The following is a 21,287-nucleotide window of genomic DNA, read 5'->3' as shown; positions in this document are numbered from 1 at the left end:
TATCCCCTCAAGCAAAATATGACATATCACTAATAAAGGGTTTTACTCCCAAGCTAATGATCAGTTCACTTTGACTCAGTATGTGATGCTTGGTTGTGTAATAATTCCCCTGAGTCTAATTAGGTTAGGTCTATTCCACATGTTAAGATGGGACCTTCCAGATACCAATAACATTCCTATAAATTAGACAACAACCAAGATGGGAAGCAGGAAGAGCAATTATGAGGATGTGCATTGATCTCTCTCTCTTTCTCTCTGTCTAGAATCAGATGTCGCTGACTTTGATGGCCGAAGCTCCCTTCTGTATAGGTTCAATCAGAAGCTGATGAGCACTCTTAAAGATGTGATCTCTCTGAAGTTCAAGAGCATGCAAGGGGATGGGGTTCTGTTTCATGGAGAAGGTCAACGTGGAGACCACATCACCCTGGAGCTCCAGAAGGGGAGGCTCGCCCTGCACCTCAATTTGGGTAGAGTCAGGCTTTTTTCCTTTCCATGTTGAGCTATTACGAACTTTATTTTATAGTGGATCCTTGTTGTCCTGATGTGTCAGGTGGAAGTCGCTGGAACACAATCTAAATGATATTTCCCCCTTTTACATATTGGAGAAGAAAAAAATAACTATTTTGTGAAATATTTAAGTCATAGATAATACTCTTTGAAGCAAGGTAAAATTGATAGATAGGAAGCACTACAAGCTCATTGCTATATATTTATTTATTTATCTACCTATTTATCTGTTTATCTCTTTGACTACAATTTAACTTGAGCAAGCTTAACACACATGCACACATATTTTAATCAAGCTTGCTCACAATCTATTCTGATTGGTACATTTTTGAAAGTTTAGCCCTAAGGCAAAATAGAGAAGAGATATTTTAATTTATTTGTTTTTTTTTTTTCCTTTGGTTTGTTTTGAGTTGCTTTTTTGTTTGTCTTTTGGTAAGAAGAGAGGGTCATATGTATAGTAGGAAAGTCTAAGTCTATGTTTCCGGGCATTTCTATGTCTTGTTAAGGGAAACACTGTTTCACTTAAGTGCCCTGGCTGTGCCAGTGTGAGCCCTAGACTTGCCAAATGCCAGCTAAATGAGTACAATGTCCTACGTTCTGTGTATTTGGGACACCACCTTCCACCTGTAGATTGGCATCTAGCATGGCCTGCCTCACCATAGGTAGGCCATCATTGTAATTACATGGTAATCAACTTTCTATCCCCGGGAAAGAGAAGGGCTAAACCTCCTTTGTCTGCTCAAAAATACTTTTGAAGGAAGAGTGAACCAAATGCTGAGGGAGAGCAGGGGGCAAAATTCCCAAAGGTGAAAAGGCAAACCAAAATGCTCTTCCACAGAAAAAGAAGAAAAAAAGGGGAGGGGGGGAGAGAGAGAGGCCAAGCTGAAGAAAAAGGAAGTGCCATTCCTTATCAGAATGATTCCCTGCCTCACACTAATGTTTGTTAGAATCAAGGGTGAATATTGTATTTATGGAAGAGAATTGTCACTAAGTATTTGCTATCAAAGCAAAGAAGGGGGGATCCCTGGGTGGCGCAGCGGTTTAGCGCCTGCCTTTGGCCCAGGGCGTGATCCTGGAGACCCGGGATCGAATCCCACGTTGGGCTCCCGGTGCATGGAGCCTGCTTCTCCCTCTGCCTGCGTCTCTGCCTCTCTCTCTCTCTCTCTCTCTCTCTCTCTCTGTGACTATCATAAATAAATAAAAATTAAAAAAATTAAAAAAAAAGCAAAGAAGGACAGTCATAGCAGAACTGAGTTTGTAAGTTTAAGTTGCATGGAAAACTGGGAAAAAATAATATCAGATAAATACATTTTCACAATTAGGAGGAGAGACAAAAAAAAGATTAGCATGGATTCACTTCAAAAGCCAGACGATGTCTTTATTTTGAGGCATTTCTGAGTACCTTCTTAGCTGCCATGGTGAATATTGACAGGGAGAACATCTGAAATTGACATCCAATGCATTAGATTTAATATACACCAAAAGCAACTTTAGAAGGAGAATTTTACCCAAAAAGAACAGTAAGAGGATTTGTTAGTAACCTGATTAATTGTATTAACATACCTAAAGAAGCAACTTATCAATGAATTATCTGAAGAGTGAGCACGCAAATATTCAACAAAAACGCATCAGTTCATTAACTAGCCTTAGATTTTCAGGAAGAGGATGTGGATGAATGAAGTGGAGCTCTGCAACTTCCCATGGCTTAAAGAGCATTGTGAGTTGTGAGTGAAGTTATAGTTACTTGTCAATAGCAGAGCAGGTGTCTTCTACTGGTAACAATCAATCTGCCAGTTACTGACATTTAGATTCCCAATTAGATATACCATTCCTCTTCCAAAGCTTTGCTCCACTATGCATGATCCAATGCTGTGAACCAGTTTCACTCAGTGAAACTCATGCACACAGTCTTGCATGATGGAAAAGAGTAAGTGTGATCATGCAATAGATCTATTTTAATTGCACACATGTGCTAGCTATTTGTTATAGGGAAAGTTCCATAATCCAGAAGCCTCTTTTTACTTATGCTAAGGAATAACTGTATTGCAGAACATGGACATGAAAACCAAAAATAATATAAATGAATATGACAGTAAGTAAATATAATGAAGTATCAAAAAGAGAAGCTCTTAATATTCCTCATTTATTCAACAAACAATATCTGGATGTTCTGTACTCTGTGCTATCCCAGTATTCCTGAAAAGAAATGGTATATGAAATGAATAGGACCTGCTCCTTGCTGTGCAACATAGAAAATAAAGTAAGTCTCTCCCCCCACCAGATTCCACAGTCCCTATATTTCTAATCATGGTGGTGACAAAGTAAAACCTCATTTAGTGAATGATTCAGTAGTAAGCACATGTTCTTTCAATATTCTGCATAGTTTGAAAATGTCTTCATCTTTTTCATCTGCTTAGAAAGTGAAATGCTGGGATGCCTGGGTGGCTCAGTGGTTGGGCACCTGCCTTCGGCTCAGGGCATGATCCAGGAGTCCCTGGATCGAGTCCCACATTGGGCTCCCTGCATGGAGCCTGCTTCTCCCTCGGCCTATGTCTCTGCCTCTCTCTCTCTGTCTCTCATGGATAAATAAATAATATATTTAAATTTTTAAAAAAAGAAAGTAAAAATGCTGTGGATTTTAATGTTCCTTGTACTTACCTGTTTGAAGCAGCCACCTAAGTTTCTTGTAAATTAGTACCAACCTTCATGTTTCTTCTCTAGTGAGACACTGCCACATACCAGTTCTTTAGCATTTCATACCTCAGAAATAGTCAGCAGATCTCTGAAAGCACCAGGTTAAGGGGAAAGGAGGATAGTTGCTTTGATTTGCTCATAATAGAAAATTTGTAGTGTAGGTTGCGCAAGGACCAAGACAATATGTGTTCATTGCTGTAGCTACAGAAATTAGGAAAGCACCTGCCTAAGGAAAGTACTCAAGGTAAAATGAGTACAATGGGAAGAGGGGTTTCCATCTCAAATATCAGGGCCTGACACAATACACATTATTACCACTGGGCATGCTTACCCCCAATATTGTGCTTCTGGCTTTCCCATGTGCTTCTCTCTCTCCTCTGATGTGGTCTTCATATTTACAGAACACCCACAATATGTTAATATCCTATCCAATCCTCAGAGCAGCCCTATTAGGTAAATAAATAATAGCTCTAAATTACCCATAAGGAATATTAAGCTCAAAAAAGATAAGTCACTTCTTTAATTTACACAACTAGCTATTAGGTGTGGCCACTATTAAAATGTAATTATAGCTAATAACATTTTTCACTATTATCTTCAGATAATAAAATATATGTCAGTTTTAGAAAACCTGAAGAAAAGACAAAAGCAATTATATTTAAGGAAAAGAAAAAAAAAAGTCACTTGAAATCCTACAATTCAGTCATCTCTCCTATGAACATTTTGGTATATTTTTTAAATGTTTTTCTTAATTATTTATAAGAAATTTTATATATTATATAAAATTCATTGTTCTTTCCATGTAGCCATACAGCCTCCAGAATGGAAAGAATCCATATTATCCATGATCATGCTTACCTTTTAAAAGATTATTTAAAATCAATTAATTAACATATAGCATATTATTAGTTTCAATGACTCATCAGTTGCATATAACACCGAGTGCTCATTACATCAAGTGCCCTCCTTAATGCCCATTATCCAGTTACCCCATCCCCCAACCACCTCCCTCCAGCAACCCTCAGTTTGTTTCCTAGAATTAAGTCTCTTTTTGCCTCCTTTTGATTTCATCTTTTTTTTTTTAAAGATTTTATTTATTTATTCATGAGAGACAGAGAGAGAAAGAGGCAGAGACACAGGCAGAGGGAGAAGTAGGCTCCATGCAGGGAGCCTGACGTGGAATTCGATCCCAGGACTCCAGGATCATGCCCTGGGCCGAAGGCAGGCACCAAACCGCTGAGCTACCCAGGGATCCCCTCCTTTTGATTTCATCTTATTTTATTTTTCCCTCCCTTCTCCTATGTCCATCTGTTTTGTTTCTGAAATTCCATGTAGGATTGAAATCATGATAAACACCCTTTCTCTGATTAGCTTCTGTTTATATATTTTTATTATTATTATTTTTTACTTTTCAAAAAAATGAATCAAGAATGAGAGGAAGGGGGATCCCTGGGTGGCGCAGCGGTTTGGCGCCTGCCTTTGGCCCAGGGCGCGATCCTGGAGACCCGGGATCGAATCCCACATCAGGCTCCCGGTGCATGGAGCCTGCTTCTCCCTCCGCCTGTGTCTCTGCCTCTCTCTCTCTCTCTCTCTCTCTGTGACTATCATAAATAAATAAAAAAAATTAAAAAAAAAAGAATGAGAGGAAGGAAGGAAGAAAGAGAGACATGTGAAGAGGAGGGGAGGGATGGATGGGGAGAAAGAGGCAGGAAGAGGGAGGGACAGAAAGAGGAGGGAAGGAGAGATAGACAGAGAGGGGGGGAAGTAGAGGGGGACAGAAGAGAGGGAGGCAGAGGGAAAAGAAAAGAGAGAGGAGAGGCAGAGAGAAAGAGGGAGGAGGGCAGGAAGGGAAGGAGGAGGGAGAGGGAAGGAGGGAGGAAGAATCCAAGAATCCAAGTTAGTGGGCTAACTAACTAACTAACTGGTGGTGCTAGGCCAAGGTAGGAGGTAGTTTTCCCCTTTGCAGATCCCATGGACACTCCAGTAGTGTTTCTTTTAGTGACAGTTCTCCAGTGTGTGTCCCTTATTTAATCTGACTTTACAATTCAGCAATTCAGGATAGGAGGGGTTCAGCACCACGGCCAGCTGCCGAGGCTAGCCTTTGGAGCCGCCTGGACTGTGTGGTTCTTTTCAAGTAATGCTCATTGCTGACTGTCTGATTCACATGGCCTAGTTACCCCTACTGTAGCTCACTTGGACATGTCTGTTCCGTGTGAAATTGACCTAGGTCATTCCCATTTAATTAATTTCTTAGGGTAGAGTAATTTTTTTTTTTTTTTTTTGCTTTTATTTATTTATTTATTTTCCTGAAAGTACTAATGGGAAAGAGATTTCTTCTCTTACTCTGTAAGGAGAGATTCCTCTTCTCACTTTGAACCTATATCATTCACACCACCTGTGGTAGTTTGCCCTCTGCAGAGCTCCAATGGCACTAACCCATACATGCAGGTGGGAGAATCAAAGAGCAGGTATTACATGACTGGGAAACTGTTGTAAGAACTAAGCAAGACATCAATAGTACATGTAGGTCATTCATCCTTACAAGAGTTCAGTGCCTTTTCACTGAGGCAGAATGTGCAGTTGCGATGAGCACAGCTATAGTAAAGTGAGAATCCTGGAATAGCATAAACACATGCACAGCAAAGTCCTTGGGGAGGCAAGCATAGGTCTCAGAGGCCAAAGCAATTGAGTGAATAATCAACTCATTGTGAAATCTTGAGATATTGGTGAAAGATCTGCACATTCTCCAAAAAGCCAAATGGACATTTACATTAGCTTTTTTGAAATCTAAACATTTGAATAGGGACACCTGGGTGACTCAGTAATTGAGCACCTGCCTCAGGCCCAGGGCGTGATCCTGGAGACCTGGGATCGAGTCCCACATCAGGCTGCATGGAGCCTGCTTCTTCCTCTGCCTGTGTCTCTGCCTCTCTCTCTCTGTGTGTCTCTCATGAATAAATAAATAAAATAAAATAATAAACATTTGAATAAACCAACCCACATGTATTTATAAAATGTTTATCATGCTTCTCAGTTTGTACTGAATACTATGGAAGATATTTTAAGTGTTGCTCTTTTCTGAAAGCCTGCACTTAAGCACTATACTGGATATTTTAAATATGTATCTCATTTAAAATCCCATTTAAAATCACATAATAGCCCTAAAAACTATATCCAAACCCATTTTACAGATGACCAAACTGAGGGTCAGTGATGTGTAGTCACTTGTCCAAGATCACATAGTTCCATTATTATATACCTGGGATCAGAATCCCCTCCAGCCCTATCCCATTGTTCTTTTTTTTCCCTATACCATTGTCCTTACATTAATAATTAAAATGTTACAAACCTTAACAAAAAATTACATATTAAAGATAATTAAGTCCATGTTCACGATTAAACTGTGACAATGGAGGGATCATGGTTAAATACAGGGGCCCAGGAACGCTTTATGGATGAACTCTGATTTATCTGGACATTTTATTATAAAAAGCAGAGGAAGACAGGTATTTCTAAGTGTCAAGTGAATAAGATGCACCCCGTTTTTCATAAATTCTGTCATTAATGTAGTAAAAATTTATTGAACAAGCACATTAAGTCAGGTACTGAGCTAGCCACTAGGGGTTAAAAGTTGTATTTACCCATCCCTGATTTCAAGAAGCTCTCAGCCTGGTAAAATAATTATTTCTATTTTCATTTAACTTTGTGATATTAATTTAAAGTATAAGAGTATGTATTATCAAAACCATATACCACCATTGTATTAAGATAGCATTTTTTTTACAGTAGCAAAATCACAGAAGATGGGTATGAATTAGAGGCTGGACTTGAGCAACCACCCCTAAATCTAGAGAGTGTTTTATTGAATGAAATTTAGAAATATCCTAACAACTAAAGACCTATGTTTCATTGTTTTAGTAATATATATAAAGATTATTTACTCTGGTTTGAATGTTGGCCCCACTGGAATCATGTCTCTTATTGTTAGTTTTCTTTCTTTTTCTTTTTCTTTTTCTTTTTCTTTTTCTTTTTCTTTCTTTCTCTTTCTTTATTTTCTTCCTTCCTTCCTTCCTTCCTTCCTTCCTTCCTTCCTTCCTTCCTTCCTTCCTTCCTTTCTCTCTTCTTTCTTTCTTTCTTTCTTTCTTTCTTTCTTTCTTTCTTTCTTTCTTTCTTTCTTTCTTTCTTTCTTTCTTTCTTTCTTTCTTTTCTTCTTTTTTTTCCAGAAAGCCTCCCCTGGGCACATAGGAGAACATTTATTAGCCCTGCATTTTTCTAAGCAAGAGCCTTTACGATACTGGATAGCTTATGGAGTTGAACTTTGCTTTCTCACTCTAAAGACTGTTTCCCCCTTAGCGTTGCCCCATTTTTCTTTTCCACAACTCTCTGCTTTCCATTCATCAGATTCTTTCCTGAAACCCTTCATTCCTGCTAAGTTACATGGCTTACATGTGTGTATGGTGGTATGAAGATGGTCAGAAAGTGTCAGGAGGCAAGAAATGAGGGTGAATGGGAGTATCATTTTTTCTCCCAATGAGGTGGTAGTGAGAATATTAATGTTGGAGTCAGAGAGAGCTTGATCATAACCCTAATTCTTTGTGTTCTTGAGTAAGTCATATGGCTTCTTTGACACAGAGCTTTTTGCAGGTTTTCTTCAGGGATGATTGAAACAACACATACAAAGTGCTTGCTTTATGTGAGAAGCTTAACAGTATAAATGAATACCAATATTGATAATCTGAAAAGTTAAGAGTAGAAAGGTCAGTTATGAAGGTCGGATGGAGGCAGGCGTTGAGGACTTCCATATGAGCGGCCACCTATATCATTAAGCATAAATGGAGCCCTTTCCATAAGTGACTTTTTGCTGAAATACAATCTTGAGCAAGAGTTCCCATTCCCTTTTGTTCAGACTAACTGAAGTTCACAGATTGTGAAAGTTAAAGTGACATCCATGCTTGAACTGTTAAGGTAAGACCATGCAAGAAGATCTAATCAAAGAAGACTTTTAGGTGGAAACACTGCAATATGTATGCCCTTAGATGGAAAATGTTAGTTCTAAGGGTGGAGAAATTGACATGTTTATCCACAATATGTTGACAGAGAAGAAAGATGAAAAATTAAGTTAGAAATATTTTAGAAATATTTCAAGCTTCCTGTAAAATTGTTATGTGCTCTAGGGCCTTGAGAGGTATTTACATTGTTTCATTTTAACTATATCTCAAGCCATATGAAAACAAGTTTTTATTTAATTAGTAAGAGGTTATTTTTTTCCCTAACATGTTTCTAGTCATAAAGGTAGCTTCTGCATATTTTTGTCTTTGACCTCTACAGTTGCCCATTAGAATTTTTGTCTTGTCTTAAGAAATTGGAAATTAGTAAAGGTAGTAGTTGAACCTCAATTGCCACTGAGGTAAAACTGGAGATACATATTTCAGTATAAGGATTCTGATAATCTCTTGAGAATGAAGTTTTTTTTAATTCCTAATAATGAACATTTCTCAGCAAGATAAAACATTTCCTAGGGCTGACCTTCTTTCTTCATAGCAACATCTAGTGTAAAAAGAATTCAAAACATCTTTCTTGATGAATTTCAGAAATTCCCTGTTTCCCCAATTGTTTAAACAAACTCATTTTCACTCAATTTGTCTTAATACAAGATTTCTAGTGTTAGCATGGGCTAATGGATGGAGGAGTGGGTGAAATTCATTTGCAACTACCATTTTCTCTGTTAATTAAAAAGGAACTTGTACTGGAGGGGATAGTCAATAATTTACACATCACTCATATACAGTGAACCAGCTATGCAGGATAAGGAATTTGTTTTTAATGAAGCTTACTTATTTTTCCCATTATCAAAGATAGTTATGTCCACTACAAATACAGAGAAAACAGAAGAGAAAAAAGAAAATCAAAGCTTCTGTTAATAATTTAGTAAATGCATTCTTTGGTTTGTTCTCTCATTGTGCTTATCTGTTTCTTTCCCAAATTTGTGATTTAGTCTTTATATGTTCTTTTCTATCCTGATTTTATATATTTTAAATCAGGCAGGTGTAAACCCTGATTTTATTAAATGTTACTTTTTAATTTTATCAAAAAATGACAGTACTGAGTATAATTTTGAAATGATGTGAGTACTTTATAAGTATCATTTAGATGCTTATAAAATATTCCATCTGGTGATTTTAAGTTTATTCAAAGTCTTATTATTTTTTCTCTCTTTCCAAGTGTTTAGACGTCAGCTTCCATTTTTAAATTATTAGATATTTTGAAAAAATCACCATATTTCAGTTTGTTTTCTTAGAAGAAACTTCCAGAATGTAGATTACAAGATAAAAAGTTATGAATATTTTTTAGTTCCTCAATACTTACTGATTTTTTTTTTTCAAAAATAATGGTGAGATTTTGTTTTGCATAATTTTTAGGCAATAAAAAGATTTGGCTAAGTAAGTAAACAGTGTAAAGAAGGAATAATATTAATTCACTTTTGAGGGAAGGTCATCAAATTGCTATAAATATTCATGAAAATTCCATAACCTATTTTGCATGAGAAGATAAGTGTGTTAATTAAGGCTCAAGTTTTCATTAGATGCAGTAGAGGGAAGTAGCTGCCTTTTATTTAAGAAGATATACACTTTTATTCCTCTGAAGTCTTAGAATTATGAGTAGGATTATTGCATGGAACAAAAAACTTGCTAAAACAAGGTTAGGATGTGGGAGAGGAAGGCCGATTTTAACCTTGATGAGAATGTGGATGGGGCTATAGATGCTGACTCTGCTTCCTCCTGTCCAGATGTTCTGAGGCATGAAGATTGTGATGATGATGGTGGCAGTGGATGGAAGTAGAATATGGGGGCATCAGCCAACTTGGAAACGTACTATTTGAAGTTTTAGGATTTATTTATTTATTTTTTTGAAGTTTTAAGATTTAAAGATATCAATATACATGTCCAGGGAACTTTGATCTGATCAATGCAACAAATCAAATCATCCCATTTAGTAGTGTTTCTTATTACATTTGACAGTTATATACCTGGTTAACTTAGGAAAATCACACAAGGATTTAAAAACAATGGACTTGGGACATGTAGTTAGCCATTTAAAAAGATAAAATAAGAACATTTTCTTATATCACATACCAGATTAAATCCAAATGAGGTTTACTGTGGCACTATTTACAATAGCCACGATATGGAAGCAACCCAAATGTCCATCAATAGATAAATGGGTAAAGACGTGGTGTATATATACAAAGAATTATTATTCAGCCATAAAAAGAATGTGATCTCACCATTTGTGACAACATGGATAGACCCAGACAGTATCATGCTAAGTGAAATAAGTCAGAGAAAGACAAATACCATATGATTCCACTTATATGTGAAATCTAAAAAAACAAATGAATAGAAAACAAACAAAAAGCAGAATCAGACTTGTAAATACAGAGAACACTGATGGTTGCCAGAGGAAGTGGAAGAAAATAGGATAATTCTTTAACAATCTCAGAAAGGGAGGACATGTTAAACTATAACACAAGTCCATAAAACAAGCCATAAATGAAAAAAGAAAATGATTTTATTTTCTTATTATTCAGCACATGAATGTCTGAATAATAAAAAATTAGAATAAAAAATTTAAAAAGCAAAAGCAAAAGACAACAGCAAAAAGATATTGGCATAATCCATGTTACAGAAAGTGGGCTAAATACAAATTGACAAGAAAATGAAAGAAAAACTAGGCAAGAAATATGAGGAGTTAGATCATAAAAAAGGAAATACAAATGAAAAGGTTTTCAAACTGATCCCTTTCAAGAGGAATGTATATTAAAAATATACTGTTTTTGCCTATCACACAGACAGAATTCCAAAGGCTTGAACATATTTTTTTGACAAGCCTGTTCTCATAAATTGCTGGTAGGAGTTTGAATAGCCACAACTTTTACAGAGGACAATTTGGCAGTGCCTGTCAAAATTGCAAATGTGAACACCTTTGACCGCTCATTCCTTACCTACAGAAAGGCTTGTACACATCCAAAATGATGCCTACATGCAAGGTATGTCAGCAGTATTAGGTATCAAGAATAGATTGAAACCTAAATATTTATCAGTAATAAACTGGCTAAAAAATATATATCACATATATCATTCAATAAATACTCTGAAGCTGTTAAAAAAACTATACAATTTTTAAATACTGATATAAGAAAATTTCCTGGATAGGTTAAGTGAATGTGAAAAGGTACGTAAAAATGTGCATTGTATTTCATCATTAGGGTAAAAAATTAAAAGAGGAGAAATAAAGAATACATATATTTATATATATAAAGTCTTGCATATATTGCCATATATTTGCATATGATGCATATATAAGCATTTATAATTTGCACGTATAAAGTATATGTGGATTGCATACTAGTAAAAAGTATACATAAAAAGTATGTATATAAAGTATAGATATAACATATATGTGGATTGCATATGCCTCAATTTTTTTTCTGGAAGGGGAAATGGGGCATTGGTAACAGTGATTACCTATGGAAGTTTAGCATATGGAGGCAGGGATGTGAGGAAGATTCATCACTATATCCAAAAAGTTAAATAAAAAATATAGTCACTTTGACCCTTTTATAATTAAATTCATCTTTTGAAGCTGGAATAATAGTATAGAAAAATATTTGAATATTTGACTTTAGCTCTCTGAAAGTACTCAGGATGTCACTAAAATCCACCAAAAGCAAGACCTTGAATAAATACATAGGGAGAAAGGATGTGAGTCCTTTTCTTTTTTCTTCCTTCTGTGACCTATAGTGGATTTGCATTTTCAAATGCTTAATGCTTTTGGCTTATTGTTAAGAAATAATTGTTGGGACACCTGCATTTGGCTCAGGTCATAATCCCAGGATCCAATATCGAGTCCCACATTAGGGTCCCAGCAAGGAGTCTGTTTCTCCCTCTGCCTATGTCTCTGCCTCTCTCTCAGTCTGTGTCTCTCATGAATAAATAAATAAATATTTAAAAAAATAAATAAATTTGTTAAATGTCTTTTTCACTTTTAAGAAGAAAATTGAAGCACATATCAAAGTGAAATCTCTAATATTAATTTCTCTTGCCTTATTACCCAGAACTGACATAAGGCACACGAAGTTTCTTTCAATAGTTCATTAGCTCTTGGACAAATTTATTTTATGGATTAAGGGTGTGAGTGTGTGTGTGTGTGTGTCGTGTGGAGTGAAAGAGAGAGGGAGGGGTGTTCTTGTTTCTATGTTGTGTGTATCTCATGATTGGTACCATTTGCACCCTCCTACTCAAGGAAAGAAACCTAGAGATCATCCTTAGGGGGGTCTCCCTTTATCACTTCTCCCTCCAACATCCAAGTGACAATATCCAAGTAAGGATATTATTATCCTTATTATCACTTGGAAATCCGTCCCTCTGCCCTTTCTTTACCGAAGGCCTGGGTCCCTCATCTAGATTACTGCCAGTGTTACTGTCAGCCTTGCCTTCTTTTTTTTTTTTTAAGATTTTATTTATTTATTCATGAGAGATACAGAGAGAGAAGAAGAGACATAGGCAGAGGGAGAAGCAGACTCCATGCAGGAAGCCAGATATGGGACTTGATCCTGGGACTCTGGGATCATGCCTTGAACCAAAGGGAGATGCTCAACCACTGAGCCACCCAGGTGCCCCAGCCTTGCCTTCTCATACAGCTGACAGAATCATCTTTTTTATATAAGAGTAAGCACACAATAAAAAAAAATGTTAAAGACTCTGTCCTCTTATCCTCAGTGTGATTGGAGTTCTTAATAAACTTTTTTAATTGTTAATTTGAGTTAGTAATCTCTGATTTATTAATTCACCAATGCCCATTCCTTAAAGGTAAATATAATACACGGTTACCTTGCACATACTAGCATACTAGTCCTAGATGATATAAGCCAGACTGGCATGATTATGGCACTGCTGCATGGACTCCCCTACCATGTTTCCCTGCACCTCCAAGCCTTGTCAGTGCTTCTTCTGGCTGTGTGATTGTGCTCCATCTTCCAGCCAAATCTCAGACCTGTCACTGCTCTATTGGAGCTTCACAGTTCCCTGTCCTGCATTTGCTTAGCTCCTGGTACTAAACATTGTATGCCGCCAATATACCTTTTATCAATTTACTTATTGAGACTCCACATTATGACTTTCAGAGAGGAGAGTATGCCTTTAACTCTGTATCTCCTTTATCTCCTATCACCTGCCACTATGGCCAGCACAGGTAGGTATCGGTACCTTTTTGAGGAAGGAAATAAAGAAGAAAGAGAAGGAGGAAGGGAAGGGAGAAAGAAGGAAGGAAGGAGGGAAAGAAGAGGGAAGAGAATAAAAGAAGAGATGGAGAGAGGGAAGGGAGGAGGGAGAAAGAAAAAGAAGAAGTATCTTTTAATTATTGGCGTAATTTGACCAATTGAGAGAATGTAAAAGTTGTGGAAGAAATAATGAAAAAAAAATATGAAATAAAGTCAGCAATGAATGCACCATCTATTATTTTTCAGTTACAATAAGTTTGATGCTCACCCCTCCCCCGCCATCTGAAGCAACCAAGTGTTATTCAGTACAGGAAGCAGTGCCATGGGGCCATAATGGAGGTGGGAGTGAACAGCCTACAGGGGAAATGGTGGCTCCTGCCCCCTTAATGCCACACTGTTCAAGCAGACTGTTGCAGCTGTCCTGGTAAATGTGTCTTAGGAGACGGGAGGGAGACATTTAGCTTTCAGTTTCTAAGGGGACTGAATAATAAAACATTTTAAAACCTGTAAATTTATACATAAGTCTTAATTAATTGCATTTAACTGTTCATTTAGCTAAGTCTGAGCTATTCTGCTGTAGGAAAAATGCAGTAATCTTTTCGATAAAAGGGTATTGGCAGGAACTTCCATAATATTGGAGGAGGGACAGAGGGGAGGGGGAACCCAGCTCAATTTGATAGAAAAAAAATGTACCTCCTAAGGTACATTTGAATCTCTCACAGCCTCCTAAGGAGTGTCTCCCAAGCTCAGTTTATTTATTTTTTTAATTTTTTTAAGGTTTTATTTATTTATTCATGAAAGACACACACAGAGAGAGGCAGAGACAAAGACAGAGGGAGAAGCAGGCTTCTAGCACGGAGCCCGAAGCAGGACTCAATCCCTGGACCAGCATCACACTCTGAGCCAAAGGCAGATACTCAACCACTAAACTACCCAGGTGTCCCCCCAAGTTCAGTTTAGACGGAATCAATGCATATGGTCCATGCCGCACAGAGTAAAAAGAGTTAAATGGACCTGGGTTTGAATGCCGGCTACACCACTGGGTCATGGGTGCTGATTCCCACTGGTTCTCAGGTTCCTTATTTATGAAATCTAGATAATAATCTTCCCTTAGAGGATTAAAGATATAGTGTATAAACTTCTTACTTAAGTGCTACTCATATGGTAGGCACTTGAAGATCACGGCTAAAATGATTATTTCCTCACCTTTGCCTTTGCAAGGTAACAACGTAACTTGATGCCCACTGTCTTCCTTTACTTATCCAGAATTCACTCTTCCTCCAAAGCATAACTCAAGATTTGTTTCCTCTATTCAAGAGCCATTCAAACACAAAACTGTGTATTATTTCTAAATGTGATACTCCTTGTTTTCAATATTATTGGTGGCCATTAGGATATGGTATATTTTATTACTTAATTGTTCACATTCTGAAAGCACGTCCTTTCACATCCATAAGGGGATGTGTACATCATCTGACCTAGAATTTGGTCCTGGAATCTGTGGGCGAAGCTTGTTATTGCTTTACAAGCCCAACACAGTCCTGGTCCTGGAGAGAGAGAATTCTTTACCTTTGGTATAGAGAGAGTTGTCCTTGCTTGCAAAATGTGCTAGTCCTCAAGGCTGTCCTTGGGCACGGGTGCCATCCTGTCTTCCTTTTGCCTTCACAGATGACAGCAAGCCTCGCCTCAGCAGCAGCCCACCCTCGGTCACCCTAGGCAGTCTGTTGGACGACCAGCACTGGCACTCAGTCCTAATCGAGCGGGTTGGCAAGCAGGTGAACTTCTCTGTGGACAAGCACACACAGCACTTTCGCACCAAGGGTGAAGCAGATGCCTTAGACATCGACTATGAGGTGAGTTGACTCTCCCTGTGGGTCCCCAGGCCCCTTGCTCAGTGTCAGTAAAAATATCAGGAAACAAAAGAGCTATTGAGAGAAGATGGGGGAGTCTTAACAACAGGTCTTAACCTGTGTTCATCTCTGTTTAAGTCCAGGCAGCCTTCTGGAATAGTCCAAGGAGGGCATCTGAGCAGTGTGTGTGGTGGGGAAATGCCTTATCAATAATGGGATGTAAGCAAATTGTGTGCATTTTAAAATCAGGACATCTCCTTTTTTAACTTTTAAAAATGTTTTCTGCTTATGACCTTTCTGTATCACTGTGTAATCTAGTAGTGACACTCAGTTGTTCTTTTTTTTATTTTTTAGTTGTTCTTTTTCAAAAATAAATTTCAATTAGCTGGAAAATACAGAAATTATACTAATATTATATGTCAAATATTTCTGAGTATAAAAAGAGAGATAAATAAAATCCAAAAAAATCTAAAATCCATACTATAGGCCCTTGGGTTTAACCTTCATTCCTATGCAAAATTTGACAATATGAATGGTTAGTTCTTTCTTGCTTTCTTGTACAAGAAGCACAGTGAAATGCACTGAGGCTGCAACACAAAGGAGATTGCACAGGTTCTGCAAACTGGCAGCCAGAAGTCATCCATCTTTGCTAGTTGTTCGGTTCAACAAGTGTGCCCCTGCTGCATATCAGACTTTGTTCTAGGCAATAGATATACAGAGATGGTAGACCCAGGGTCCATGATTTGGGGAAGCTTACAGGACTTTTTGCAGGATTGTGGTAAGGCCAGTTTTATGTTTTAGGCCAGTAATTCTGAATGTCTGTTTCAGGAGTCAGCCCAATTAGCTTCCCTTGTGGATTTGTTAAAAATGAAAATACTCAGGTCCCACCCAGACCTACTGAATCAGAACTCTCAAAAATTTGTTTTAGAAATTCTCCGGGTGACACCCTACCTTTGAAGAGAACTATTTTAGAGCAGTTACTATGTGGTTGAGACCTGTGGGGAGGTAGAGGCAGGGGATTGCTGGACAGATAATGGGAAACTGTTAGGCAACAAATCCATTCACCAGTGGGGTGCATACTAGAACAGGGGAGGTGGAGATGAATAATTGAAAAATTGGGGTTTGACTTACCTTTCTTCAATCACCATCATGAGCTATAAGAAAGATTTACTCTTTTGATCCTAACTTCAGCTTGGTGTACTGTTGAAAAGAAACACCATTCATTAACTTCAGAAAAGAATTTGTTACTCTGACTCAGAAGGATATTGGGTAGATTTTTTTTGAGTTGTTGAAAACTGGAAATTTATAAATATCAATCATCTTCTTTTATCAACTTTAAGTGATTGAAAAAATAAAAAATAAGGAATACACAGATATTGAAAGAGATATCTTTTATGAACTTGAGGACAATAGAAAACACAAAATCATCTGTACATCTTACCATTTCCCCAAATACTTTAATTCTACCCACCTAAAAGATGGTTCTAAAATTCTCCCAGTTGCCTGATTTAACATTTATTTTTAAGCCTATGCTACCTGTCTCTCTTGTGTGGAGAATGTTTATAAGATCACAGTTGTGTGGCATTAAAGTGAATGTCAGCATTTGAGGGAAATGAAATCCAGTGATGTCACTCAATTTATGAAATTGGAAAGATTTTTTCAGGAAATGCCTGAATTTCATGTTGTCTTATAAAAAGTATCTCCTGGGAAAGAAACATCTTGGAGTATTCCTTTGACGTAAACTCTGCTTCAGAGAATTCAAGCCCCTGCCAGACTGCATAGCCACGTTGCTCCAATGACCATATAAGAAGACAGACTGACTCTAATGGTGACATTAGATGTCGACTGTACTAGAATATGAGAGTTGTGTGTTGGGAGAAGTCTCTGGAACAACTGGAGCTCTCCAATCTTTGCAGATTCATCTTAAAGGCTATGTGGAAAAGAAAGAGCAGTAGAATAGGAGTCTTACGTTCTAACTGCCACTTTACTACTAACTGGAGTTATATAAACCTGGAAAATGAAAACTCTTAACTTCAGTTACTCAGAAGCAATGTTAGCACCTTATTGGCAGGATAAATAAAATATCTAATTCTAAAGTTTATTTTGTAACAATGTTGTCTGTTAATGAGAATCTAAATTCTTGATTTGATTTCTGCCATGGGGCCATATGTGCCCATATGAGCTCCAGATACCATCAACTAGCAGGATAACCAAAAACAGGTTCTTGGGTTCTTATGACCCATTGTCAGAGCACACCCTGCTGCTCCAAAGCTATGCTCTTTCAAATTTAATACCAAGGTTAATTATATTATGAAAATCTATGTCCCTCTTAAAATTTTAGCATTATGAGCCAATAATTGGCAAGAAAATATGGTAATCTTCATCCCCCCATCTTAGACTACCTTAAGGATATCCATCAATGACCTCATGCTTTTCTATGGAGCCCCCTGAGGACTTTTGTCACAGTAAGATGTATTAAGTTGTTTGTTTCTCCTCCCACCTAGGGCTAGGAAATTTCTGTCAAAAAAAAAAAATACAGAAAGAATGTAGATCCTTTGCTTCTCTTTGGAATGTGATCCTAGCTCACATCACTCAGCCAATATGATTTTCTCCAAAAGCATGTGAGAAAGACTATAGCAATCCACTTCACTTCCAGTCTTGAGCAGAAGGATTTAAAAAAGAGATATTTTTAGGTTCTTATAAAGGGCCCATTTCTCTGAGATTCTTATAATCCAATAATGATTTCCCTATCAAAAGTGCTCCATGATCCTGTTCACATAGCCATTTTATAAGCACCAAAACTATTAAAACATTTCTAAAAATATTGATTTGCATAATACCATGTCATAAATACTGAAAAATCATTTTACAAAATAAAAAATATTTTAATAAGAATACTTAGTTAAATAAAACTATATTAGATTTATCCCTGTAAGCACTTAAAAACATATATGTATACATATATCTTCAAATATAAGTTTTATCAGAATTTTAAAGAAAATATGAGATAGTATTTTTTAACCAAGGATTGTGGATGGTTCTTCTACATCTGACATAAATTTCAGAAACCTGGAAATAATATGTATGACAAATATCCACATAAAATTGTTTCCACATAATTTTTTAAAATATTTTATTTATTTATTATTTATTATTTATCATGGTAGACCTAGAGAGAGAGAGAGAGAGAGAGAGGCAGAGACACAGGCAGAGGGAGAAGCAGGTTCCATGCAGGGAGGCTGACGTGGGACTCATCCCGGGACTCCAGGATCACACCCTGGGCCAAAGGCAGGTGCTAAACCACTGAGCCACCCAGGGATCCCCTCACATAAAATTTTTTAAAAATTCTATGTGACTTTTCTAAAAAGACATATATAATGACATTACTCCCCCAATAACTTAGAAAAGTACTTCAAAATTTAATTAATAATTAAAAACTCCTACAAAGAATTCTTAAAAGCTAAAGGAGAATTAAAGAACATGAATATGTAAAAAGTACAAACTGCTCTCAAATATATGAAAAGATGTTCAACTGCACTCATTAAGAAAAGGAATGCAAATTCATGTTACAATGATATTTTTCAATTAGATTACAAAGACTAAAAACATTATAATGTTGACATGGGTATGGGAGAAACCGGAGCTATTTCATCTATTGTTAGTGGGATGGTAATTAATATTATATCAAAGAAAGGTCATTGTCGTCAAAATTGTAAGCACATGGTCTTCAACCCCACAATCTGTTTCTAGCAGTTTATCCTATAGTTATAAGTAAATATGTGTATTTTAGGAATAATAAAAGATTGGGAATTCCCCAAAAGTCTTTCAAAAGGGGGCTAATTAAGAATTATGCTAAGCTCCATAGGGAAACAGCTCTGCCAGGGTGCCCTAGGGACCTCACACTATCTACGTGGTCCACACAACCAGAGCTTTGCACACTAGCTGATCTGAGTCTTGGCAGGATGCCTTATGATCTTCCTGGAACACCAGAAGATGGAGGCCTGTGATTAGCAGCTTCAAGGCTGTTTCCCCCTCACTGCACCTCCCCCGGGGGAAGTGGTCATGACACAGTTTCTTGTTGCTTCCTAGGTTCTGATAAGGCATGAGACATTCTGCCCTGCACTCTCAGAATAGAGTTGTGTCATCAAGAATTGCTTAGCTAAAGGATGCTTCTCTTAGAACTCTGACATGATTAAAGGACTGGACAGACATTATACAAGTGCTTATTTAGTGGTTGAAATAACTAGATAAGGCCTATAGCAAAAGGGAACTCCCTACATTGTGGTCATCTGACCCCTTTTTATTTGGATCATTTTTTGGTGCATAGGACAGGGACAATGGTGGGCAGCAATGTTTGGCTACTCTTGCCCTTTTTGACTCTGTAAGTCACAAACAATCTGAATCTGTAAGTGACTCCTTTATCCTTATAAGTGGTTCAGTCAGATCTTGGCCTTGGGCTCACCTTGTTTGTTGTGTGTGCTTGACAAAACCACACAGAAGTATTATGCAGCCATTAGAAAGAAGGAGGCAGCCCTATATATTCTGATATTTATTAAAAATTTATGTGTAAATTTTTAAAAGGAAAGAAAAACAATGTGCACTGCAGTATAAAGAGCATCTGTGTTTAAGATTAGAAAGAAAACATGGACTTGATAGCAGACAGCATGTAGATAGAAATCTCTGGAAGTGACTAAAGGGACAGAGAAGGCAGATAATAAAATACTGGATTCAATGAAGAAGGAAGCCTTACTTTTTACTGACCACTTTTAAAAAAACTTTGAATTTTGAACCACATATAGAAGTATTTTAGGAGAAACTGAGGCAATAGAATATATGACTTAAAAGATATTTCATATATTGCCTGCTAAAATTACATCTGATTTATGTTCATTGATAGTGTTTTTCAAAAACACTTACCACTTTAGAATGTTATTGAATTTACTTATTTTTAATTGTCTATCTCTTCATCTTTACCCTAGACATAGAATTCAAGCTCATCATAAGGATTGACATTTTCTTTTTTACTTTTATTTATTTTTATAGAAATCTGTTGCTATATATATATAAAAAGAAATCTGTCTGGTACATAATGCACAGCCCATAAATATATGTTAAGTAAATGAAGGAAGTTTCTTTCTGTAATTATGAAAGGTAACAATTGGCCAACTTTGGTTCCCATAAGAAGTTCCTTATAGGTCCATCATGCTTGAAGACCACCTCTTGCCATCACCCTTACTTGACGTTGCCTAAAGGACACTTCTCTTAGAATTCAGACATGATTAAAGGACTGGCCAGACAATATAACTACTTATTTAGTGATCAAAATAACCACAAATCACTAAGGAAACCGTTTTCCAGATCATGTGGCAGTGTAATTGTTATTGATCCTTTTTTCTTTGGAAACTCAGCTGCAAGGATAAAGTAGAAGGCCTACATGGAGAAAAATAAATGAAAGAAAATAAAAAAGAAAAAGAAAGTGAGTAGATGCAAAGCAGAAATAAAGACGAAGAAAGTGGAGGAAAAAATATGAAATGCTATTTTGTTGGTATTTTGTGATTTTGTTTTACCTCTAAGGCAGCTTTGTGAGGGAAATTATTATGTTGTACATTACAAACAGAAAACCAAGACCAGAGAGACTGATGACCATCCCCATCCCCATTCCCCAATAGCTATTGTGTAATGAAAACAAGATTTGAGCTCAGATCTGTGCAGTGTTCTACTGGAGATCCCTCTGTTGACCAGAAATTCTCTCTGAAGTAGGAATAATCCAAGATACAAGCATGGGTTCTGGTCCTTATTCTGGCCTCTGAATGTATACAGGACTTGAAGCCCTATTCATCCCTAACATTTTCCTTTCTGCTTTTAAATTTAAGATTGTTAGGATTTGTGGATTTGCTAATTTTGTGTTCTCCCAAGTTTTGTAATGGCAAACTGGAATATAAAAACTTCTCTTAAAT

At 37.0% G+C, this 21,287-nt stretch overlaps 1 protein-coding gene across 3 annotated transcripts in view; it reads left to right on the top strand.

Annotated features, from left to right (window-relative positions):
* The window catches only part of CNTNAP5 (contactin associated protein family member 5), a 792,545-nt gene that overhangs the window by 357,050 nt on the left and 414,208 nt on the right, over positions 1–21,287 (top strand). For all 3 annotated transcript variants that reach the window (XM_041739874.1, XM_041739876.1, XM_041739875.1), the window contains exons 5-6: positions 264–467; positions 15,149–15,333. In XM_041739874.1, coding sequence (XP_041595808.1) covers positions 264–467; positions 15,149–15,333 — 389 coding nt within the window. The remainder of the gene's footprint in view (positions 1–263; positions 468–15,148; positions 15,334–21,287) is intronic.

The sequence above is a fragment of the Vulpes lagopus genome, chromosome 24, assembly GCF_018345385.1.
Source record: "Vulpes lagopus strain Blue_001 chromosome 24, ASM1834538v1, whole genome shotgun sequence".
Lineage (NCBI taxonomy): Eukaryota > Metazoa > Chordata > Mammalia > Carnivora > Canidae > Vulpes > Vulpes lagopus.
The sequence above is the reverse complement of the archived record's forward strand: the minus strand, read 5'-3'. Positions and strand labels throughout refer to the sequence as shown.